We start from the raw sequence: 27096 nt of genomic DNA, 5'->3' as shown, positions 1-27096 counted from the left end.
TATGTGTGGATTTATTTCTGGCTCTCAATTCTGTTTCTTTGACCTGTGAGTCTCTTTATATGCCATGCCATACCATACTATTTTAATTACTATAGCCTTGTAATATAGTTTGAAATTAGAATGTGTGGCAGTTTTGTTTATCTTTTCAAAAAACTAGGTTTTACTTGTGTTGATCTTCTTTTTTTATATGTATTTTTAAAGATTTATTTTTTGAGAGAGAGTGTATGCTCAAGGGGGGGAGGCGGCAAGGGAGAGAATCTCAGACAGATTCCCCACTGAGCATGGAGCCCAGTGTGGGACTTGATCCTATGACCCATGAAATCATGACCTGAGCTAAAACCAACAGTTGGATGCTTAACCACTTAAGCCACCCAAAGAAGAAATTTTGATCTTTTCTATTGTTTTTCTTATTTCTGCTCTGATCTTTATTTCCTTCTTTCTGCTAACTTTGGCCTTAGTTCTTTTTTTAGTTTCATGAGGTGTAAAGGAAGGTTGTTTATTGGAGTTTTTGTTTCTTAATTTAGGCATTTATCACTACAGATTTCCTTCTTAGAATTGTTTTTTGCAGTATTCAGTAAACTTTGAAATGTTGTACTTAAATTTTTATTTGCTTCAAGTTATCTTTTGATCTCCTTTTTGCTTTTTTCTTTGACAACTTGTTCAGGAGCATATTGTTTAATCTACATATATTTGTAGATTTTTCCTGTTACTGATTTTTAGTTTAATATTTTTTGTGCTTAAAGATAGTTGGTATGATTTCAATCTTATTAAACTTGCTAAGACTTTTTTTGTGGTATATCATATGATTAATAATTCATAATAATATGATTATGAATGTTCTGTATACATTTGAGAAGAATTATATATTTTGGTGTTATTGGATGGCATGTTCTATAGATGCATTTTCAGTCTAGTTAGTCTAATGTATGGTTTTAGTCCAACGTTTTCTTGATTTTTTTTTTTTTTGGGTCTGGATGATTTATCCATTGCTCAAAGTAGGGTGCTGAAATCTCTTACTAATATTGTATTAAGTTTTCATTTATAGTAATATTGTGTTCATTATATCAAAACTTGTTTTTCATACAACTTTCTATTTTATATATTTAATGGGTACCTAATAATATAAATTATTCCTTCTGAGGGTAAAATTTATTACTCCAAACTTTATTTTGTACTTAATTTTTAATATGTGAACCATGCTTGAAACATATAAACAATTCCCTTTGGGTTATTTTTTGATTACATATAGAGGTGCTTATCATGTACTTCTCTTCATGGAATTTTTACTTTTTAAACCTCTTTGATGTATTTAATACCTGTATCATTCTTTTGCTCATTTTGCATGTGCCCAATCCCGTGGTGTCCATATATTTTTTTTCCCCACAAAAGAATAGGGAAAATTTAATGGTAAAATAGGGAAGAGAAGTTACTTCTCAAATCTTAGTTCAATATTCTTTCTTCTGTGCAGATTATATATGCCGCTATATGCGACTGTATATGTTACCTGTAAAACTGGATTTTTATCTTGAATATAAGTCAACTGGATTTTTAATTCATTTGGATATAGAAGAGATGAATATAAATATTTTCTTTTGCAGGGGTTCCCAATCAAGTAAGACAGTAGATAATAATTATGCAAAGCAGGCTTCACACCCTAAAGAAAAGCAAAGAGACGATGGCATTTCTCTTGTAATGTCTGATGCTCAACCTAAAGGTTTGTGAACCTTGAAAATTTGTTCTCATTTGAATTTTTATCTTTTGCATTTCTAATAATTTTTAAGTTATGGTTAACTTTATTTAATCTTACATTTTAAGGATTTGTGAAAGTAGAGGGAGGTACATTTAGCAACACAAAGAAAATTGCTAAATTTGTTATTTGTACACTATGGTATATATTTCTAGATTTATTTACTGAATCTATAAGTTAAATTTGAATATTATTTCTTTTTGTTGTTATTGTTGGGGCTGGATATACAGCTATACACTTAGAACGTTAGTTCAGCTATTTGTAAGTGTTGTTTACATGGATATGTCTGGTAATTCATATCACTGCTAACTCGATTATTATTGTTAGCTTCCCACTGTCTATCCTCCTATGACATACATTCTTTATTCATTAGAATTTCTCTCAACTCTAGGAGGATGCCAATACAAGCCACTATTAGCAAATTTAAAGGTAAATACATCCCAGACTTCTGAAAATTCTTTTTAGGCCTCCTTGCATGTAGGGTTAATGAACTGACCTCTTTTCTCCTTTTTGTCTTTCTTTTAAGATTTTAAAATAATTTTACAAAAATTCGCACCAAAACAGTTTATTACATTAGTCAGATGTGGAACTAACATCTTTAAGGGTCTCTTGGATTACTGATTACTTGAAACTAGTTGAGATATTTTGTTTTCTGAATGATTTTATAAATTATTCACTAGAAAAGATTTTTTTTTAATGACACTATGCAAAAATTCTTTATACTTTATTTGAAACACAGCTATTTACAATTTTTAGTAGCCTTTAAAAAAAAAAAAGATTTTATTTATTTATTTGACAGACAGAGATCACAGGTAGGCAGAGAGGCAGGCAGGGGGTGGGGGAAGCAGACTCCCTGCTGAGCAGAGAGCCTGACGCAGGGCTCGATCCAGGACCCTGGGATCATGACCTGAGCTGAAGGCAGAGGCTTTAACCCACTGAGCCACCCAGGTGCCCCTAGTAGCCTTTTTTCATAGAAGAGGAAATCTTAAAAAGAAACTAGACTAATAACTGGCTTCAGCTCTTACAAGGGCAATGTAGAGAAAACATTGTAACTGTAGATGTAATCTTTCAATTGGTCACTAAGCACTAGCTACACATAATGAAAGACATTTATTTTCTTATGAATTGTACTTTTCCCCAAAATATTCTCATTAATAACCAAATAAAAAGTATTTGGACAAGTGGTCTCCATTCACGTACTTTCTAGACACCATTGGTAAACCCTCACATTTTACTGATTTCCTGGATAGAATAGGAATAGTTGAATAAAAAGCTTCTGATTTCTACCTTTCAGTATTACTTCAAAGTCACAGTGGAATTTTAGACATAGCAGGGGGAAAAAAATGCATGATTAAAAAAAAAAAAAACCAGAAACACTTTATAGTTCCTTAGTACCCCTGAAATTCTCTTCAGAGATAAAGTTTTTTTTAAGAAAAGTAGCTATTGAAACTTGATTGAAACTCACTCACCATAAGATGGAAACTTGTTTCCATCTTATGGGTATTTGTGTCCAATACCAGTTTTTGTTTTGTTTTGTTTTTTAGAGAGGGAAAAGGGGGAAGAGAAAAAGGAGAAGGAGAGTCTTTTTTAATATTTATTTTTTATCAAAAAAATTTTTTTGAGAGAGAGAACAAATAGGGGGAGAAAGAGAGAAAGAGAATCTTAAGTGGGCTGCATGCCTAGTGCCTGATGTGGGTTTCAGTCTCATGACCCTGAGCCAGAATCAAGATTTGGACACTTAACTGACTGAGCCATTTAGGCACCGTCAGTTAAAAAAACCCCATACCTGTTTTTTAACATAAGCCCATAAATTAATGGGAATTCTGAATTCAACTCCAAGAGTACCATTCTTTCGTAGTATACTGTTTGCCTTATAGAATTTGCTTTTATGAAAATAATATATTGGTACTATACAAACATACACACACAAGTATTTTTTTTTTTAAAGATTTGATTTATTTATTTGAGAGAGAATGAGTGAGAGAGAGCATGAGAGAGGAGAAGCTCAGAGGGAGAAGCAGACTCCCCAAGAAGCTAGGAGCCCGATGCGGGACTCGATCCTGGAAGTCCAGGATCATGACCTGAGCCAAAGGCAGCTGCTCAACCAACTGAACCACCCAGGTGCCCCCCCCCCACGTATTTTAAAGATTTTATTTTTAAGTAATTTCTAACTAAGAGGCTAACTTGGGGCTCAAACTCACAATCCCAAGATCAAGAGTCATATGCTGTACTGATTGAGCCACCCAGGCACCCCGTATTGGAAATATTTAATATTCTTTAGTTTACAAGAATTTGTCATTTCTTTAATTTTACATATAGTAAAATGTGTGAGTTAAATTGTATATATTATGTAGGTAGAATCCTATTTTTATAATGCCAAGCCCTATCTAACTTATTCTTATTTTCCATGAGATAGTCTTGGCTGATGTTTGAAAAGCAAAGAAACTGTTTGAGCGAAAACTCCTGTATAATAGGGTTTTTCTCAAGCCCCTTTCATTTCCTCAGTCTTTTTGCTGTAGTATTTATTTTTAGAAAATGTAGTTTGATAGAGAAGTTGTATGTAGAAATTGTATTTGACTCCCTTTCCAGTTTACAAAGTTTACTCCCCCGCCCCGCAAACAAAAGCAATTGTGCTTTTCAAAATACTATGTTTAGGAGGATATTTTATTTTTCTGGGGGAGAGAGCAAAGAGTATTTTCTTTGGAAATTGGAAGACTGTTGACCATCTTGGCATTTTGCTCTCAATCCTAACCAATGCCTGCCTTTTAAAGAATGACAAGAGATACTGTGAATGTCAGTTATTAGGTGTCTATGCAGCAAGAATAAGGGCAAGAACAGTTTGAAGAGAAGGTGGGTAGTATTGAAGAATTTTGAGTGAACAGAAAGGTCAGGCCAGTAAGTGTTACATGAATTATAAGTTATAAATTCAAAGAAGCTGCCTTGGGACTCTGTTTACATATACTTTGAGTATGTAGATTCAGAAAGCAGTAGAATTCAGGAGGACCTTTAGTTAGTAAGGTAGAACCTTTTGGAAGGTATTTTTGTATAGTACATATATTTGATAACTGAAATACTAAGCATTTTTAGTAATAATTGACATAGGTTTTAAATAATGTTTTGTTGATTTACAGAAGGGAACATTTCTTTATCTATAGGGGAGTAGATTTATTGGATACTTAAAATGAGATCTTGACTTTTAAATAGAAGAAACTGAATTAAATTGATAGCTTTGTGAATGATCACACATTATATTCTGCTGTTGAGGTTAAATGTTTTGCCTTCATTCATTCATTCATTCATATTTTTAAAGATTTTATTTATTTGTCAGAGAGAGAGAGAGAGAGAGAGAAAGAACAAGCAGAGGGAGCAGCAGGCTGAGGGAGAAGCAGGCTTGCTACTGAGCAAGGAGCCCAATGTTACTCAATCCGAAGTCATGACCTGAGCTGAAGGGGCAGATGCTTAACCTACTGAGCCACCCAGGTGTCTCTTGGCTCCTTTTACTTATTTTTTTTATTTTTATTTTTTTCCCCTTGGCTCCTTTTAAAAGAGCAGTGGTTAATACTCATAAGTACTGTCTCTTTTCACTTAAAAAAATACATACATGTATATAACATTTAAATTTTAAAAAGACAACTAATTACTAAAATCACAATGAATTATCAAGATGTTTTAAACTGTGAATTTTCTAAACTTTACTGTCACTTCCCCCTCTTTTTGTATTACGATCACATGTAATTGTAGGAAAAGGAAAAATATAGCTTGTTTTGCTTTGGTTACTAAAGAATACTCCTTTTATATATATTTTCCTCACTTTGTATTTATTGTACAATGAACATTTACTTTGTGTAGGCAACTTAAAATAGGGTATTTCTTTACATTCATCCATGTCAGTATGAAAGTGTAATGGTGAATTTTTTTTTAGATTAGTTTTGGAAGTTGTACAGCAATTTTGATGATGTTTATCCGAGCTCTTTTAAAAGGGATTCTTTCCTTACTGTTTGGCTATATTTTTGTTTCTTTTATTTTTTAAGAGCTCAGTAGTGGAAGTAGAGGTTGTGATCATCTTGAAGATGGGAGCAGAAATAAAGATGATACATTTTCTGATTCAAAAGTGGAACCTGCCCTGACTTCCAGGAAGAGAAAGAAAAGGCTTAGAAGTAATTTGCCTGGTTCTCATAATTCTACTTCTGCTTTGTATGAGTCAGCAGAACAGATAGTAAGTAGAGGTATTTATATATCATATGAAATAATTTATTCTATGACAAAAATGAATTGACTGTGACCAAATAATGTTCTTATAACAATCTATTTTTATCTTTAGATTTCTTTCTATTTTTTGCCTATTTTTTTGATTCTCTGATTTTTGAAAAATAACTTAAATGTTTTTTAGTAATATAGCTATTGAAACAAATTTCAGATGTTATGAACAAGTAAAGTTAAAAATACTCTTCTCTGATAGCACTTCTTTGGTAGATATCTGGTGGACTTGTTCTCTTTTATTTTCCCTTATTTTGACCAGATTTTATTAATGCTCCATTCATACTGTCCAGGCAATTGCTTTTTCACACACTGAGTAAAATTATTACCAGATTTCTTTTAGTAGTAATTTACTTACCAACTTCTTTAAGACTCTACCTAGGATTTAGGGAATTCGTTGAAAGTGAAGAATTACCATACTTATTAACACACACTATTTTCAAAACTTAGTGAACAGTTAATAGAAGTAAAAGAAGAGAATATTTTTACTCCCTTTCATTCACAAGGCCTTTTAAGGACTTTTCAGTAACTTTGAATTACAGGTTTAGATTTAAATGGTGATAGAGATGTGAAGGCAGTGATTGATTTGATAGTTTTTTCAAATTGTTAGCCTCTTAACTTTTTACTTTTTTGCATTTGTTGATAAAGTCACATGATGTCATTTAGCTTTATTACTTTTACAAAATAAAACTGTAAAAAACATTTTTCTTATTCTAAAGTTGACTAGGTTGTGGGAGACCATCTGAACCACTTGTAAATATGGGAATTTCCACATCACAGCATTTAAAAAAATGTTTGGATGTCTGATCAGACAGACCAAATTCTGTCTTTTTACTTGGGAGACCCTGGCAATAGTAATATAGTATAATTATGTAGTTTCCTATTCCTTTGTTATAGAAATGATATTTTTACTTTTATATTCTCCTTTAAGAATTTAAACTTTCAAAAATTCTTTAGCCAAATCTGACTAATGCTAATTTTCTGTATGCATTTATGTTCAGAAAATACAAGAAAATGACTCAGCAGCATCTGCTGAATTTGAGAAGCCAAGTGAAAACTATCATCAAGACTCAAAAGTGCTTGAAGAAATTACACCTGAACCTGTAGAAACTGATATTGCTAAACTATCCTTACTTAATAGTCAGGAGTTGGCTTTGAGTGCTGCTCCCAAAAGTACCTCTGACTGTTCAACCACTGAAACTTTTGAGAGCTCTCTTTCCACTGATACTGTGGGGAATTCTACCCTGCTTGAGAAGGATGAGTTGAATACAATAGAAAAGCCCATTTTAAGTGAACACAATGAGGGGAACCAATCTCTGATATCAGTTGAACCAAGTAAGTAACAGTAGGATAATAATGTTTTTAAATTTTCTCTGCTTTATTTAATTGTTTTATTTTACCTCTCAAATTTTGCTGAGGTGTTAGCTGTTTATGACATCCTTGTGGAATATATTAACTTGAGGAAAAGAAAACTTGGGGTTTTGGGACTTTGTTTATAAATTTTGTAATGGTTTAGGTAAACAATACAGTTTACTTGGAAGTAGGGTTTTTTTTTGTTTTTGTTTTTGTTTTTTTTAGAATTGTGAACTATAGTTTATCTCAGTAATTTTTTTTAAAGATTTGCTTATTGATTTTAGAGAGAGCATGCTTACACACGCGTACACACATGTTGGGGGAGGGGCAGAGGGAGAGACTCTTCAAGCAGACTCCCCTCTGGGCATGTGCTGAGATGCTCAATACCATGACCCAGGAGATCATGAACTGAGCCAAAACCAATACTTGGGCGCTGAGTCAACTGAGCCACCCAGGAGTCCCTCATCTCAGTAGTTTTTAAAAAGGATTCCAGAAGAGCCATTATTATTGTTGGTTGATGAAGTTGAAGTGCAGAGTTTAGGTGCTATATAATAATTATCATTAATTTTGATTTAATTAATGTTCAAGTATGTGATATACTCACATGGTACACAAAACCTTTTTTTGCTTCCTCCTGGAAGCAACTAATGTAACAAGCATTAAAGTACAATTTATTTTTTAACATTTTAATCTTAAATTTAATTTTTTAAGTACAGTTTAGAGTGCTGGAACAATACATTTTTATTATTCTCGCCAGAACTTTTCCCTAAGTTCTTTCTCATGGCTTTATCCATTTTTAAGTATCTTCATCCTCCAGAAAGTAAGGTTGCAGGTAACTGCTAAACAATAGCACTGATATGGAAATATTGTATATAACTAGTATAAATCAGATAATGAATGGTGGTCCAGCTTCTAAGTTGGACCAACTTAGATGATTAAATTTTAATGGGATTATTAAAGGTATATTGCATGAATTAGAAAGTTTTCTTTTTGAAGTGTGTTTATTGTGACACATTTAAAAAACAATTGTTTCTTTTTAGTTGTTGTTTCCAGTGATGAAGAAGGACCTGTTGAACATAAAAGTTCAGAAATTCTTAAATTACAACCTAAGCAAGACCATGTCATCACTAATGAAAATAATACTTCTGAATCAGCATTGTCAGAACTTCCATTGATTACATGTGAATCTGTACAGGTAATTTATTTCTGCTTTCTCATAATTAGCAGTGAAATATGTACTACTGACTAACAACTGTTTCTTTCATCAAGCAGAATATTATAATAAAAATTACAGATTTCCTAGTTTAAATTTGAGATAATTTTCATATTGGTTTGAAAATATGTAATTTTATTGAAGTGAAAGAATTTTTTTTGGTCATTTATATTTTTTCAGTCTAAATATTCTATGACTTGCATACTTTTTCTTTTTTTAAAAAATGATTCTGATTAGACATTTAACTACTTTATCAAAACATTTCCTAGAATTGAACAGTTTCCCATATTTATCTGTCCGGTCTTCCAGTAGTGTGGCTACCTGAACTTATTCCTTTTCCTCACATGCAATTAAGGTAGGATTATGTAGAGGAAAGAACATGGTTTCTGGAGATCACAGACCTGTGTGCAAACCTCACCTCTGTCATTTGGGCAAGTCACTTCTTTAAGTCTTAGTTAACTTATATGTTAAATGAGGTTGATAATATCTACCTCACAAAATTATTTGGAGTATTAAAGGAAATAACATATGAAAGCATTTAGAATAGTGTCACAAACCTAGCAGTTTGGTAAGTCCTTTGTCTTTTCCTTCTTACAGAAGATAACAAATGGAAGTGCCTTGTTGGCTTAATGTCAGCCAGTTGTGTTTTGACGTAGTATTTTAGAAAGTCTAGCTCTAAAGTGAGGTTCAAATCATTTATTGTCAGTATTCTTATTATCATCCTTTTAATATCCTATTTTAAAGAAATGATTATCAGTGACCACCAGTGTAGAATTATGGTAAAACTTTTGTTGGTTTATTTTTTAATAATGTCAGAAGCTGTTATTCTCTAAGGTGTGATGAAGAATAGGGTCAGTTCTATAAAAAAAAAAATATGGTGGTCTGATTATTGTTTCACTGGTGTTTTTATTGCCTTGGTGCTCTATATAGAGATCAGCTTAGCATCTGTGTTGGGAAATTTTGTAAAAATGTAACCATTTTTGCTTGATTGGGCCAGTAGCCTACTTGATGTCTTAGTTGTATTGGTAATAAAAACCATGTCATTATTGATAATGAGTTCAAATGTCTCAATGAGTTATAGTTTCCTGGGCAGCATGTAAATTCATAATGCAGTATGAATGATCATATCGTAAGAAAATAACACTTTTTGTAGAACTGATGGAATATGATTACAACCCAGGCAGAAAATAATGTGAAGACCTACTAAGACCTATAGGGCAGCATACCTTAACATCTCTACACCTTTCCTTGTTTCCAGTTTTAAATGAAGTTATGAGAAACATGGGTTGGCCATTTTTAGGAAGCACTTAGTTTAGTCTTTGCAAAATTTGAGGCCCCAAAAAGGAATTCTTTTTATCCTGTCTTCTCATTTTATCACTTAAAACACACACACAGTTATTAGTCTGACTGATTAGAGTCCCTGTAGTTGATTTGTTATCTGTTCTTTAAGGGATAAGAAGAATTTTAGAGTGAGCAATAAAAGATAATGATAAAGATTTTTTATTGGGCAGATAAATGGCATTGTGAGCTGGGTTAAGAATAATGGGTGCTACATGTTTCACATGAGGATTAATCACATTTTCTAGAGGTAGAAGAAGAGTAAGTACACGTGCATAGTTGCTGTAGTGGTCATTTATTTGGTCGTTAGTGATGTTAGGGTTAAAGGGGAATAGTGCACAAAGGCTAGCCAAATGTGGAGTTGAAAAAGTCATTTGAAAGCAGTTTAAAGTTCAGAAGAGATTGTAGGAAACAGCTGCTGCTAATACTTCCCAATAGTGTATTGTAATTTAAAAGCAGAGTTCTATAGTTGTTTGAGTGGAAGTGGTATAATTTTTGAGGTTTTGGGCAACTGGTTAGTTATTTTCAGACATAGAACATAGAGTAAACAATATAACATAAAGAACATAAAGCTAAACAATATAATTCTTTTTTCTCTGTATTTGATATAACAGATGGTTCTTAGGCACTTACATGCCTTCAAGTGCATTACCTAAGAGCATCATCGTGGTGTATGAAACAATTTTACATGGTTGAAATAACCCTTGACCTGCAGGTAGAAACCTGGATTTGACTTAATGTTGCTTCACACCAACTTCATGACCTTTGCAAGTCACTTAACCAATCGAAACATCTATTAGTTTTACTTATGAAATGGAAAAAAAATAACCAGAACCCAAACTACCTCACAGGGTGTTGTGATTAAAAGAGATAATATATTTAGAAACTCATTTCATACTAAGGTACTATATAAATCTTAATATATTTCTGTTGAGCTAAAATTGAATAAAACCTATTAGGGAATATTAAGTTTGAAATTATGGCTTTGATGCAGAGAAAGATATATTTCTAGAGCTTAGACCTATGTAATTAATTTAAGATTCAATTATTAGGAGTAGTTTTTTCAAGGTAAATCATATGCTTTTTAAGAAAAAATATAGATAATGATTTCTTTACAAGTACAGTATAAAATCTTTCACAAATTCATTAATAGCAATTTAAAGAAGTATTTGACTTTGAAAATCATTGTCAGCATTTGTGTAATATTTAGGGTTATATGCATTTTATAATTTATTCCTGTTAGGCTTCATCTGAATTATGTCCATATAATCCTGTCATGGAAAACATTTCCTGTATTATACCTAGTAATGAGATGGACCTGCAACTGGATTTTATATTTACTTCTGTTTATATTGGTAAAATAAAAGGAGCTTCTAAAGGTTGTGTTACAGTAAGTATATTTAATTTTTGTTTTTTCAGTTTTGGATTATGGACAAGACATTTACAGATTGTCTTTTTTAAAAATACAAATGAAAATGGAATTGAGATTAATTTTATATGGGACACTTTGAATATGTCATTATACCTACTTTGAGACATGACCTTAACTGGAGGAAATCCTAAAATCATAAGGGAACATCCTAAAATTATATCTTTGACACAGCTATTTTAATGAAGATCATGTATGAAAAAGATAATATGCAGTATTGATACTCATTGAGTTCTTAAACTTACTTGGTGGTAAAGTCAATTTTTATTCAGGGTATAGTTGAGAGCAAAAAGAAGAAATCCCATTTTGCTGCTTTAAATTGTAAACTGAGTTCTTCAAATTCCCAAATTTCTTTAAAGATCTCCAGGAGTAATTCCTAGACTGTATTTTACTCATGTCTCTGTATTTTCTTACTATTTCTGCTGTTAAAATTCTAACCATCCTTTTAGGCTTATCTGAAATATTTCCTCTTCCAGGAAACCTTTCCTGATTCCTCTCTTTTAGCCAGAACTAACTTCTTCCTTTACTGTATACTTAGAGTACTTTGTTTGTACATCTGTTGTAAGATTTATTCTGTGGGTTTATAATTGTTTATATTTTTGCCTGAACTTCTCCATTGGCCTTTAAGCTTCTTGTGGTGAAGAGCCATGTTTTTATTTGCTTTTACACCTTCCATAAATGGTTCAATCCTAAATAAGCATGTGAAATGCTAGTTGAATTGCATTGATTATGTCAGATTATAACTCAGGTATTCTCCCAAAAGTTTTATTAATATGTCAGTATGTTAGGGATAGGGCCGAGAAAAATAAAATGGTAAGACATACACTCTCCTTTCATGGAATTTGTAGTCTAATTGAAGAGACAGACACATAAATAGATATTTACATTATGATAAAATGTTAAATGGAAATATGTACAAGAAGGGTGCATATGGGAATATCTGTCTGGAGGAATCCCGGAAGACTTCACAGGGAAGGCACATGATTTAAGACATAAAGTAGATGTTTACTTGGTGACTATGTGGGAGGATGGCCTAATTCATGTATACAAACAGCAAAATCTGGGATCTACAAATAATGGTAGCTTGTAATATAGTTAAAATTGCTTTGATTGAAAACACAAGAGCAATTTTGTTTAATATTCTCTGATCAGTAGCTTTTAGATATTAATGATTTGGGCATGCCTGGGATGGTTTTACACTTTATTTTCTTTTAAGGAATTTCATTCACTTTTTATAATGTTTCTCCCTTCCCCTCCCATTTTACGTTTTTATTTTAGATTCAGTTTAATCATTTTTTCTTCTTTTAAGTTGTTTGTAATGGTGAAAAGCTAAACAATATAAATATATGATAATAATTGAGTAGTCAGTGGAGAAAGTCCAACATAAATATTCAGCAGTGGGTTTTTATTAGTTAATGTTATTAACTGTATATCATACTTAGGTGGACTTGTGGGCAAAAAATAAGACCAAACAAAAAATTATAATTGAGTAAAGAAACTATTTTATTTTAAGAAAAAATTAAAGAATATCTATAATCTTGCTTATCCAGAAATATTTGACATCAACTCTGCTGTCAATATCATTCCATATTCTTCATATTAGATATGCATATTATGTTTAAAGCAGAAGTATATGACATATATGCTGTTTTGTAACTTACCATTATTAAGTTAGTTCATATATCTATTTTGGGGTACTTGGGTTGTCCATAACTCCTGACTGTTGAAACATTTCGGTTGCCCCAATATTTACTATTAGAAGTAGTAGGGGAGTGCAGATATTCAATAAATGTCATAAAGTAGGTTTTCAAAATTAGTTTCATGTTTGTTGGAACAATTCTTATAATTGAAATAAAAACTTAAATGTCTAATTAAAGTAAAGTGATTTAGTAAATCAAAGCAAATATATACAGGTAAAATATGTGTATACGAAGAAAGACCTAGAGGAATTCTGTAAATATTAAAACAGTATGTTACTAAGGAGAGAGCATAAGCAAATTTAACATATAAAAACAATAAATAACATGAAAAGGGGAGAGAAAAAGGTAAAAGTCTTAAAACTTTCAAGGATCCAAAAGACTTCTTATATATTCCTTTTTCAGATACAGTTCATAATGTTTTGTAACAGAGAAATGAAAGAACTTTTTTGTGGGGGAGTAAGTAAGAGAATTAAACTCAGTCATTTTCCAGATATTTAATGAGTCTCTACTAATGTGTCGTTGTAGATTAACTGGAGATACTGTTCTCACTCTCATGATAGTTACATTTTAGCTAAACTAAAAAAAATACCTATATTGGGAAGCTATTTACATAAATTAGAGCTCATTTTTTTATAGTTGGACCTTTACTATTTTTTTTTTTTTTTAGTGTAGAGAATGCTGCAATAGATGTAAACACTTCATTTTTTTGTTTCTCAGCTTTGTTGATAGTAGGGCAGTTGTTTATTAAGTAAACATTGTGTTCAGAGAACTGTACTGGCCATTTTTAAGAAGTTATAAAATAGGTATGGTATGATTTCAGAGAACTGGGTTTATCTTACTCTTACAAAAATATCTGTCTTATCTTCCTAACTGGGGATTAAGTTTTTGCTGGGAATAGGGCTTTGCCTTTGGGAGAGGTTACATGTTGGTTTAGTCATCACACAAAGATATAAATAATTATCAGATCCTTGCTGAAAGATTTGATATAGGACAAGAATACTTACTGTGGAAGAATGAGAAAATAATGACAAAGTAGAGGCCAAGATATATAGATACACTATTCTAGTTCATAAATTTGTAGTACTGTCTATAAAATCTCAAAAGCAAAATTCCTTATACTCATTTTCTATAACTAATTATTTACATTTGATGAGATATATTTTATGAGATTAAATATTTAGTAAATACGTTCAGAATTTGGCAAGGGAAAATATACACCAAATATATATAGCAGTTGTGTGAAAGTTACAGAATAATAAGGTGCATTTGACTAAATTAGATAATATACTTAATCAGATGTTAGTGTCTAATGATAATAGTTCCTTTTGAAAGATTTCAGCTTTAGATAAGAGCTTATTGAATTTAGGTTCAGTAATTAACCTAAATTTACCTACTTACTTTGTGTATAAGTGGTAGAGACAGGATTTGAATCCCAAACTCAGCTTTTAATTCATATGGACTTCTGGCTGAATTTTGCTTTAGTAGCTGACTTAGACTCTGAAATATGAATTTTATATGTAATAAACTGCAATATGAAATAATTTTTAAATTGGAAAAAGAAATGAGTCACAATAATCCTATGGTTTCACTGGACATTGTTTGCTACTTATTTGGAATTCTGTTGGTAGTTAATTTAGGTAGCCATGTACCAAGACCATTTTTAATTTTGTTTTGTGCTCACAGACTATACCCCTGATGTGGTAAACAATTTCATAAATGTATTGATCAGAAGAGAAACCCAACTGAAGAATAAATAAATAGCCTTGAATTCATTTTGACATTACTGGAAAAATGAATTTAAAAGCCTATTTTAGATGGAACATTTAAGATTTTAGGTGCTCCATGACCTTGAAAGTTTGTTATAAAAGCAGTACTTAAGGTCAGATATATACAAAAATTCCTAGAGAAAATTAGTGTCCTGGCACAGAAGGACCAGAAAGAACAAAAACTGTCCTGCACTTTCAGTCAGAAGTGAATTTGTAACATGGAAAGATGAATGCTGGGAATGTCAACAAAGCCAAGAATCAAACCCTGTTTTGTGGTTTATTTACCAAAGTCACTGACACCTTGGGGTTCTCTTGGCAGTTTCTTGGGACTTTGTCTTATACCTTTCATAATATTCAGGAAACATTTATAAAAGATACATTAAGTAAAGTCTTACTGGTTTTTAATAAATGAACATATTGAGAGTTAAATTATATGCTCAGGGTTCTTCAATAAAATTAGGTCTTTACCAAGAAAACCCCAGCTAAGTCTTTACAGTGAGATATTTTCTTGGCTTATTTTTAAAAAGGCTTAAACACTTTTTTTTGAATATTTTAAAATAAAATTTAAATTTATTTGTACACCTAAAAAAAATTATTTGTACACCTAACGTGGGGCTTGAACTCACAACCCCAGGATTAAGAGTTGCATGCTCTATGGACTGAGCAAGCCAGGCACCCCTTGAGCACTTTTAGTATAGACTTTGAATACATGCTTGTGGTTTGAAAAAGAAAAAAACAAAAAACAAAAAACAAAAAAACCTGAAAAATTTTGAATAGTAACATATTGACCGGTAACTCATTTTTTGCTTTTTTATGTTTCCTTTAGTTCACGACAAAGTATGTTAAGATCCCATTTCAAGGTAAGCTGTCATTGTCTTTATGATTTCTTTTCACTGTAATTTTGAACATAAAATAGCAAAAACTCTGAAACCTTTCTGTAGCCAGATTTCCATAATTTTTTCAGTATAGAAATTAAGTAAAACTAAGGTTAATAATGTATTTCAAGTTTGATTCCTTTTATTATAATTTTTTTCTCACCATAGCACATACCCTCCCCAATTAATATATTTCTCACCATAGCACATACCTTCCCCAATTAATATATTTCAAGTTAACACTTTTTTTTTTTAAAGATTTTATTTATTTATTTGACAGAGAGAGATCACAGTAGACAGAGAGGCAGGCAGAGAGAGAGAGAGGGAAGCAGGCTCCCCGCTGAGCAGAGAGCCCGATGCAGAACTTGATCCCAGGACCCTGAGATCACGACCTGAGCCGAAGCCAGCGGCTTAATCCACTGAGCCACCCAGGCGCCCCGTGTTAACACTTTTTTTAATCAGCTTTAAAAGAAGTTAAAACATTTTATTAGACTATTTGAATATATTTTATAACTATTGTTTTAATGACCAGTAATATTAAGAGACTCAAAGTAACAGAAATAAAGTTTTGATAGCAAGAAGATTTTGGTGTGATGAAATGTATGAAAATAGGAACTGTAAGGAAAATTTATAATGTTGCATACAAACATGTAAAATGGTTTTGCATAGGGGTTAGGAGAAATTTTTTTATACCATTTCTTATCTGAGTAAGGCACAATAGATTGGAAACTATACTTGCAATATACAGAGACTCAGAACATTTTCTATTTTCTCCCCAACTAAAATCCTTTCAGAATAATAATGACACCAAGAAAACAAATAAGAAGCAAAAGAGAATAGTCTCTGTAGAGATTGAATTATGAAAAAAATGAGGAAGAAAAATAGACACAAATAGCACTTTACAGATTGACTATGGAAGAGAGGAAGCTTCTGTTCCAAGACTGAAGATGTGATTGAAGTAACTTTAATTGGACTCCCCGCAGAGCCACATATGGAATCCACAGCTATATATTACAATAATCTAATAATTAGGAAGTTATATTAGTAAGAATATATAAGACAAGGCACAGAATAAACAAATTGATATTCCTAATTAGGATATTTTAATAAGTTATTATGGAATAATATAACATTTAGAAGAAACAAAGACCTGATTTAAAAGAAAATAATAATTCCTAGAAGAAAGTATAGTAATCTATAGTTAAATATCTATGTAACAACGCTCCTCCCATATCCTTTTTTTTTTTAATTGAGGTATAATTAACATGTAACATGATACTGGTTTCAGATGTACAACATGTTTTGTTATTTGTGTATATTGTACAATGATCCCTAATATCTGTCTAGTTAACATCCTCCCCATACATAGTTGCAAAAGGTTTTTTTTCCTATTGTGATTGATGACTTTTAAGATCTCACTTAGTGACTTTCACATTTGTAATACAGTAACTGTAGTCACCATGCTGTATATTACATCCCCATGACTTATTTATAACTGTTAAGTTTGTACCTTTTGTCCCCATTACCCATTTTGCCCACCCACACCCTGCCTTTGGCAGCCAGTAATCTGATCTCTGTATCCATGAACTTGTGTTTGTTTGTTTTTTTTAATTTTACATGTAAGTGATGTTATGTGATATTTGTCTTTCTCTGACTTATTTCAGAGCATGATTGGGAGGAAAGGGCAGGGGGAGAGGGAGTTTCCCAGAGAACAGATTCCCTGCTGAGTGCAGAACCCAACATGGGACTCCATCTCAGGACTTCTGAAATCATGACCTGAGCCGAAGTCAGACCCTTAGCAGACTGAACCACCAAGGCGCCCCATAAAAATCTTTTAAAAACGAGACATGCATATGAAAGGTTTTAATAGACAAGGAATGTAGAAGTCTAAATGCTTATTCTTTTCCTACAGCAGCTCAGGGAAATACTAATTTATATATTTATATTATCTATTATGTTTGGCTGTGACTTAAAGAAAATAACTTAATTTTCCTTCATGAAGAAGAAATCCAGAGATAGGCTGAACAGGGCTGATACAGTGTTTCTTTGGTCTTCAGAGGCCCAGTCACTTTTGTTTTTTTACTGTGTCATTCCTGACATACGACTTTCATCCTTAAGTTTGTTTCATGGACAACTGGCTGCTCATATTTCAGTCATCATGTTTGTGTTCTAGGTAGAAAGCAGGAGGAAGGGGAAAATGGTAAAAAAGCGCACATACCACCTATCTCTTGCCTTTTTAAGGAGCCTTCTTGGATGTGCATGCCACCTTACATTTTCTTAGGTAGAATATAGTCATATGATGACACATCTACTTGCAAAGAAAGCTAGGAAATGGAGTCTCTAAAAGCTGAATATCTTGCCTCCTAGATAAAATTAGGGTTCTCTTACTAAGATCCCTAATAGTGGGTAGGAAAAATGATAGGCAACTCCTGCTTTCAGTTTTTTCCATAGTCCTGTAACAAAATAAACCAAGTGTTGGGGAAAATTTGGTAGTGAGGTCTATTTTCCTTAATGGTGGTGTTAAATCTCCTTTTTTAAAAAGGGAAACTTTCTCAAGCAGTCTTTGTAAAGAAAATTATGCTTTTATACTAAAAGGTTGGTACATTTGGATTAGCAAAATGAAAAAGCATCCTAGGGAACGGGAGAAAATATTTGCAAACCACATATCTAAGAAAGGGCCAGTATCCAAAATATATAAAGAACTCTGAGAATTCAAAAGCAAAAGTCTGATTAAAATCAGGGAGAGGAAGCCATCAAAAAAAAATGAAATCTTGCCATTTGCAATCACAAGGATGGAACTAGAGGGTATTATGTTAAGCGAAATAAGTCAATCAGAGAAAGACGATTATCATATGATCTTACTGGTATGAGGGATTTGAGAAACTAGACAAAAGATCATAGGGGAAGGGAGGGAAAAATGTAACAAAGACTAATCAGAGAGGGAGAAAAACCATAAGAGACTATTAATCTCAGGAAACAAACTGAGGGTTGCTGGAGGGGGGCGGGTAGGAGGGATGGGGTGCCTGGATGAGGGACATTGGCGAGGGTCTGTGTTGTGGTGAGCGCTGTGTGTTGCGTAAGACTGATGAGTCACAGACCTGTACCCCTGAAACAAATAATACATTATATATTAATTTAAAAAATAAAAGGCAAAAAAAAACCCAAAACAACAACAACAACAAAAAAAACCAAAAAGAATGATCATACTTAAAAAAAAATTAGGCAGAGGAAGAAATGTGAATGTGAATACACATTTTTTCCAAAGAAAACATACAAATGGCAAATAAGCACATGAAAAAATGCTCAGTATCACAAAAATGCAAATGAAAACCACAATGAGATAGCCCCTCATACCTGTTAGAATGGCCATCAACAGAATGATCAGAATTCAGCAAGTGTTGATAAGGATTTGGGGAAATGGCGTACCCTTGTACATTGTTGGTGATACTGTAAACTGCTGTAGTTACTATGGAAAACGCTCTGTAGGTTCCTCAAGAAATTAAAATTAGAACTGCTATATGATCCAGCAATCCTACTTCTGGGTATATATCCAAAAGAAATGCAAACAGGATCTTGAAGAGATGTATGCATCCTGCATTACCCACAGTAGCCAAAATATGGAAACCGCCTGTTTGTTGACGGTGGATAAAAGTGTGGTTTATATATACAATGGAATATTAGTCTTGAGAAAGAATGAAATCTTCCCATTTGTGAGAACATGCAGGACATTGAGGGCATTAGAGTAACTGAAAAAAGCCAGATGGAGAAAGACAAATACTGCATGATATGCTTATATGTGGAATCTAAAAAAGCTGACTCACAGAAATAGAGACTAATGTGGAGGTTACCAGGGACTGGGACATGGAGGAAATGGGAAGATGTTGTACAAGGAGTATATACTTCCGGGTGTAAGGTCAATAATGTACACAGTGGTGATTACAGTTAATAATACTGTATTATGTACTTGAAAATTGCTAAGATAGTCCATCTTACATGTTCTCATCATGAAAAAAAATGGTAGTGATGGAAGTGATGGAAGCCAATGCTTCAGTGGTAATTGTTTTGCAGTAAATACGTGTATTATATTAACATTAGACAGCTTAAACTTATACAGTGTTATATAATTGTATCCCAGTAATGCTGGAAAAAAAGAGAAAAGTCATAGTCAGTGTAAAAAAAAAAAGGACAGTAAAATAAAGTAGGGTAGCTAGGTAGAGAGAGAGATAGTGATAGGGAGAGACAGATTGGACTTTAAAGGGCATAAGCCAGTAGGAAAGACTGGACAAAATAAATGCAAAGAGAAAGGGAACAAAAGAGCGAGGAATAGAAAAATATTTAAAAACACAAGTAAGGAAAAATGGAAGGAGGAAGGAGAAAGGGAGGAATGAAAGAAGGAAAGAGGAAGGTAGAGAGAAAGATGAATGAAGGATGAAAAGGAAGTAAGAAGAAAGGTAAGCAGGTTACAGGCAGGTTAAGAATAGAGAAAGACTGGAGTCTGAGAAACAAACAGGGTTTTGGAGGGGAGGGGGGTGGGAGGTTAGGTGAGCCTGGTCATGGGTATTATGGAGGGCACGTATTGCATGGAGCACTAGGTGTGGTGCATAAACAATGAACTCTGGAACACTGAAAAAATAAAATAAAATAAAAAGAATAGAGAAAGAAAAGGGTGGTGATTAGATTGGGCTGAGAAAAGATATAGAAAAAAATATTAAAGAGGGAAGAAAAAGGAAGGGACAAAAGTAAGGAAGTAAGGAAAAAAGGAAGTTTAAAATGATAAGTCTGTAGGAAAGAGTAAATACAAAAGAAATAAAGAATGTGGGAGTAAGAGATGGAAAGAAGGGTTTGAAAGAAGGAGCTAGTAAGAAAATTAAGTACAATTGTGGATAGTGGGGAAAGAAATCTAAAAAGAACTCAGCTAAAATAGTACGATAAAATAAGATTGATGAATGGTGACAGCTAGATAGGAAAAGTAGTCAGGTATGTGAGGAGTAGATATAAAACGTAAATAGATGGATAGATATAGATTGATTGATAGAAGCAATTTTAAAAAGGATTATCCAAGAAAATGCCAATAAATAAGAGGTAGTAACAGAGTTTGAAAGGAAAAGAAGTTATGTAAAATGTTTTTAAAAGGAGTAGTGAAATAGTATAAGTAGGCAGGCAAATATGCAAACAAGCACAGAGGAAAAATAGAAATACAGAAAAGGAGCAGGAAAAGACATGAAGAAATGGAATAAGGGAAGGAAGGAATAAGCAAAAGGAGGAAATATGAAAGAAAGAAAGACGGTGTTTAAAGTGGATCAGTTGATTATAAGAAAAAGGTAAAAAATAGAATGGTGTGAGAACATAAAGATGACTAGTTAAGTATTTGAATGCTTATTGTAAAATGCTTTTCAAACTTCAGTATTGAGTGATATGAATCACCTGGGTTTTTTGTGTTTTGTGTTTTGTTTGTTTGTTTTGTTTTTTTTGGTAAGCCAGATAATCTGATTGAGTACATCTAGAGTGCAGCCTGATACTCTGCATTTCTAACAGGCTCTGATGTGATCCAGGTGTCAAAGGTAGAGAACTAGATTTTGACTTGCTAGGATACAGTGCGGGTAGGAATAGTAAGAGGTTTGTTTCAAATAGGTATTCATCTTGAGTTTGTACTTAAACGATACTTGTATTCCTACTAGTTCAGATGCTTGTTTTCTTAAAGTTGGACCGGATGACTTTCAGGACTTCTTTATACTACTTTTCTATGTTTATTTGAATTAAGAAAAAATCCTCATAGAAGTTTCTTTTAGCTTACTAGGAGGAAGACCTAGAAATTTTGAGAAGTAAAACCTGGAAGAATTTTAGTTTAGTTATTTATTTTTTTAAACCTGAAAGAATTTTATAAGAAATACTATCTGAGACCATTCAAAAGCTCATAATATCTTTGAGAGTCTTTTGATATTAGCTAGTCTATATAGTGGAATGCAGATATTTGGGGAGAAGAAACAGAGGAATAAATTGACTTATGATAACATTTGAGGTCTTGGTTGATGGTATTGACCAAAATAGAAATACATAATTTTCTAAGTTATATTATGCTTATTTTTCTGCATAGATCAGATAGTTGTCATTGTCATTGTCTTCTTTTTTAAAAATTTAATTTAATTTAATTTTTTTTTCAATGATCCAAAATTAATTGTTTATGCACCACACCCATCTTCTTCTTCCTCCTCCTCCTCTTCTTCTTCTTGGCCTTTTTTTTTTTTTTTAAAGATTTTATTTATTTGACAGACAGATCACAAGTAGGCCAGAGAGGCAGGCAGAGAGAGAAGGAAGCAGGCTCCCTACTGAGCAGAGAGCTCAATGCAGGGCTTGATCCCAGGACTCTGGGCTCATGACTTGAGCCGAAGGCAGAGCCTTTAACCCACTGAGCAACCCAGGTGCCCCTTGGCCTTTTTTCTGTACTGGAAAATAATACTTTTGTAAAATTTCACATATCATTCTTTTTGAAGAACATCGTGTTTTCAAGAAGAGTCATAAAGTGTGTAAGTGTTGTATTCCTAATGTTATCTTCTTTTGGTTTTAGTATCCTTGAATGAGGTTTCATTGCTAGTGGATGCCACACATTTAAAGAGGTTTGGGTTATGGAAAAATAAGGACGATGATCACAGTAAAAGGAGTCATGCTATCCTTTTCCTCTGGGTCTCTGCAAATTATCTTCAAGAGATTCAGACCCAGCTAGAAAACTCCATATTAAGCCAGCAATGTGAGTATGACATAATTTGTAAATTTTGGAATAACCTGAGAAGTCCTGTAAATAAAGTTGTTTTCTTCTAAAGTAATTTAATAGAATGTGATTATTTCATTGAGTTGAAATTAAGTTCATTGAATTAAAAGAGATTTTAACCCTTAATGTTATGCAAGAAAAATTATTTATTCTACATAATTTCTCCTGATAATTTTACTCAACCAAGAGAAATTATCTTTTAAAATAAAAGGGATGCCTTATCCTAAGTCAGTTGCCATCCTCGGCTGTCTTTCTTACGAGTTTCTTGCCCTTGTTTTCTAATAACTTGTGACAGTAATCAGTGGCAACGTTAAATAAAATATAGAGGTCTTTTATCTTCAATATTTTCTTGAGTTTTTCAGAAAACTCTCTTTACTTAAATATATTATTTTTCTAAGACTGGATTGAATACTTTTGGGAGAATGCTCCCAAAACTGTGTATTTGAATGTATTTTAAATATCTCCCAACTTTGCTTAGTTTTCAACTTCTGAAGAGTCTAGCTTAGAATTGCATAAATCAAATTAGTAAGGTTTGTTTTTGCCTCTTTGATCTTTCTACCTTGCCCTCTGTATTCCTTTGCATATAAAATGTGGTAAGTAGTGAACTGAATTTTATACCTTTAATATTACAGTAGTCCCTTCCTTTATACATAGAGGATATGTTCCAAGACTCCCCCATAGATGCCTGAAATGACATATAGTACTGAAATCTATACATACTATGTTATTTCCCTCTATATGTGTACCTATGAGAAAATTTAATATATAAGTTAGATACAGTAAGAGATTAATAATAACCAATAACAAAATAATTGTAACAATATACTGTAATAAAAAGTTAAATGAATGTGGTCTTTCTCAAAATACCTTATTATACTGTACTTACCCTTCTTGTGATGGTGTGAGAAGATAAAATGCTTATGTGATGAGTTGAAATGAGGTGAATGACTTAGGCATTTTGATGTAGTGAGAGCCTACCACAGACATGATGGCAATAGGCCAGAAGGAAGATCGTCTGCTTCAGGACTGTGGTGGTTGACCGTGGGTGACTGTAACTGTGGAAAATGAAACCATGGATAAAGGAGGACTACTGTGCTTATTTTGATGTCCTACTCCAAGTTAATTGGGAAAATTTATGATTAAATAGAGAAGTTGGGGAAATAAAACTAGCCATTTATAATTATTATGGGGGAATGAATGTCATCTGAGACCATTGTTGAAATGATTGATGAAACAAAATGATTTTGAAGGAAGTGTTTGATCAGAATACTTTTTTAATTGGTAGATTTGACAAATGGAGGATGTTAGAGAAAAATAATTAAATGCTTAGTTATTATTTATTCATTTACTCATAAATTCCTTAATAAATGTTTACTAATACTAAATGCCAGATAGTATAGATACAGCAACCAATACCATTGTGGAGTTTCCCTTTTAATGCAGGAAGAGTTTAAAATTTGTGAGTCTTGAATCTCAGTTACTAATGGCCTATTTAGGGATTTAATTTGCCTGAGTTATTAACTAATATACAAAATACTGTCATTAATGATTAAATTATTTTAATTTTAATCCCCTTGAAAAATAACACTACTGATAAAAATTGGTTTCTTATTTCTTTTATAGCAAAATCCAGTGAATTCATTTTCCTTGAGCTACACAGTCCTATTTCACAAAGAGAAGAATTGAAATTGAAAGATATTATGACAGAAATAAGTACAACCAATGGAGAATTAGAGCTTTCTTATCCATTATCTTGGGTTCAGGCACTTCCTTTGTTTCAGAACCTCTCTTCAAAAGACAGTTCTTTTATTCATTATTATTGTGCTTCAACTTGTTCTTTTCCTGCTGTTGCTGCTGAAGAAATGAAGAGGAAATCAGTATCTCAGGTAAGCATATGATTTATATAATTGGCAGAGTTCAGTAAAAATTTTTTCACTGAAAATAGAGTGATCTGAAAATGCTGTGTTTGGTCAGAAGAGCACAGGAACCAACCTGAAAGAACTCCCAATACCAAAGCTAGAACATTTTTAATTTAATTTAATTTTAAAGTAAACTTGACTCCCAACATGGGGCTCACACTCAATGCTGAGATCAAGAGTGGCATGCACCACGAACTGAGCCAGCCAGGCGCCCCACAGCTAGGAACAGTTGGATCAATAAAACCAATAATGATAATGTGATTGTTACCAAAGAATGTAATAAATACCCATAAATCTGTATTAATACAAATAAATACCTGAACTAATGAGTGAAAAATAAGTACTGATGGTGGATAATTGATAATTTTTTCTTAGGAAAGTATTTGAATTAATAGATGTAAAAGGAATAAGAAATAGAAAGCCACCATAGTTAATGTTGTTGCAGGCAAGGTCCACCAAGAGATACTAAATTTAATGGTAAGAACTTAAGGAGAAAAAGGATATGTACATAATCTTAAATTCTCTCAGCCAAAATATTTATTAATCATAAAGTAACTTTACAGTGGAGAAATGCGGCAGACATCACCAGGAATAAGATACTGTCACATCATGCACTGAGAAGGGTACATGACTTCTCTGGTATTCTTCCCAATATTGTGTAACCTCAATCTACTTACGGGAAGAATCAGACAAACCCAGTTATAAAATAACTGACCAATACTCTTGAAAATATCAAGGTCATGAAAGGGAAAAACAGGAATTGTAGGATTCTCATACAGAAAAAAGATACTGGTAGAAACACTAGTGATATCAGAATAAAGTCTACAATTTAGCTTATAATGTGTTAATTTCTTAGTTTTGATGGTTGTAACTGTGGTTATATAAGATGTTAGTATTAGGGGAATCTGGAAGAGGCTTGTATATCTCTGCCAAATACCTCTAGAGAGAAAAGTTTTTTCGAGTTTGCTATGGCAAATATGAACTTTTTATCTCTTAAATTTTATTTGTTCTAGCTATTATATCTTTTGTTCATTTTGAACTGAAAAGTGTTCACATTTTTCTTTAATTCTAATGCCCATATCTATAAGTAACACTTCAAGTTAACCTTTGACCATTGTATGGACAATATCTTTATTTTTTTTTAAAGATATACTTATTTATTAGAGAGGGGGTGCATGTGAATATGGGGAGGGGCATATGGTGAGAAAGAATCTCAAGTAGATTCCCTGTTGAGCATGGAGCTCAACAGGGGCTCACTCTCACAACCCCGAGATCATGATGTGAGTTTATCAAGAGTTGGATGCTTAACCGACTGAGCCACCCAGGTAACCCTGTATGTATAGTATCTTTTGATCAAAAGTATTATCTTGATTTCACAATATCTTTGGAGAAATTCTAAATGTATAGATATAACTCATTGATACTGATTTCTTTTAGTCATATTTTTAAAAATTAGTCTAGGTTTTGACTTCATTCTTTGAGAGTTAATGCGTATTTATGTATCTATAAGAAAACCTTTTCTTTGCCATTTTTTGTCAGCCTTCAAATACAGATACAGCCAAGCCTACTTACACCTTCCTGCAGAAGCAAAGTAGTGGTTGCTACTCACTTTCTATTACATCTAATCCAGATGAAGAATGGCGAGAAGTCAGGCACACTGGGCCTGTTCAGAAGTATGTACTGTGTCATACCTGTTTGTAATAGGTAGACATATTTGTAGTTTTCACTCATGTTGCTGATTTTAAATAGTTTACCTTTTTCTTCTTAATTGGGGTATAACTGACAAACAATATTACAATAGTTTCAGTTATATAATATTGATTTGACAGTAGTTTACCTTTTTAAATGTTTTGAGTTTTGCTTTTACATTGATAGTAATAGAAGTAATATTTTTTTTTGAGAAAATTAAAAAAATTTATTGAGAAAACAGTCAGTGCCATTTCGTTTAGTTTTATGTCAGTAAGATGGCAACCATAATGTCAAATTTGGTAAGATTAAAATATTTGTTGAAAATACTAGAGTGCAGTATATGGTTTTTATGACTATATAGTCATAAAATCAGTTATCATATACCAGTCAGATATACCATATCTGAATATATGGTAGGAAAAGTGGGGTTGCTTAACTGAGGTGTAACTCAATTTAATGTACTTTGAAGTTTATTAGAACTTCCTTTTCATAAGTTGCTACTTTATTCATATTTCATCTTATATATGTCTTGTCATGGTGGCCAGAATAGGGAGTCTCTGCATTTGAGGGTGATTTCTCTTCCTATGTATGATTCCTTTAAAAAACAACAACAAATGAAAGAACAGAATAGAAAATAGCCCATAAAATAGTAACTTTTATATTAGCATTTAAAATTTCACATATTTTTATATAATTTAGGTGCTTTGCTTGCCAAGATTAAGTCAATTACAGGTGACTTCGTTTTGAAGTCAAGATGCACACATTATTTCTGGTTTAAGATACACATATTATTATATTTTTATTGTTGACTATATTCATGCAAATGATGACTATCATGTATATTCCAAGATTATACCTAGAAACTCAGAACTGCTCATGTTTCTGAGATTTAAGAGAAGATATCAGAAAAAAGATGCCTAATTAGTGGCTCTCTGTTTTCTTCTTCTTTCTGCTTGTGTTATAATTACTTGTTTCCTTTATATTCTCTTTAGTTTTACATTGTAAGCACTTTGTTATAGGAAACCTGCCTTCTCTGCTCCCATG

The 27096-nt window shown here is 32.5% G+C and overlaps 1 protein-coding gene across 7 annotated transcripts in view; it reads left to right on the top strand.

Moving 5' to 3' along the window:
* The window catches only part of SENP7 (SUMO specific peptidase 7), a 158945-nt gene that overhangs the window by 101223 nt on the left and 30626 nt on the right, over positions 1 to 27096 (top strand). For 6 of the 7 annotated variants that reach the window (XM_004771967.3, XM_004771971.3, XM_004771970.3 and 3 more), the window contains 9 exons: positions 1599 to 1714; positions 5779 to 5963; positions 7006 to 7339; positions 8398 to 8552; positions 11152 to 11298; positions 15630 to 15663; positions 22244 to 22423; positions 24068 to 24330; positions 25903 to 26036. In XM_004771967.3, coding sequence (XP_004772024.2) covers positions 1599 to 1714; positions 5779 to 5963; positions 7006 to 7339; positions 8398 to 8552; positions 11152 to 11298; positions 15630 to 15663; positions 22244 to 22423; positions 24068 to 24330; positions 25903 to 26036 — 1548 coding nt within the window. Of the gene's footprint in view, positions 1 to 1598; positions 1723 to 5778; positions 5964 to 7005; positions 7340 to 8397; positions 8553 to 11151; positions 11299 to 15629; positions 15664 to 22243; positions 22424 to 24067; positions 24331 to 25902; positions 26037 to 27096 lie in introns of those variants that run through there. The other variant, XM_013045600.2, reaches the window with a different exon arrangement.

This window comes from Mustela putorius, unplaced genomic scaffold (assembly GCF_011764305.1).
Source record: "Mustela putorius furo isolate JIRA1106 unplaced genomic scaffold, ASM1176430v1.1 tig00003834_pilon_pilon_pilon, whole genome shotgun sequence".
Taxonomy (NCBI): domain Eukaryota; kingdom Metazoa; phylum Chordata; class Mammalia; order Carnivora; family Mustelidae; genus Mustela; species Mustela putorius.
This window is presented reverse-complemented; position numbering and strand designations above follow the sequence as displayed.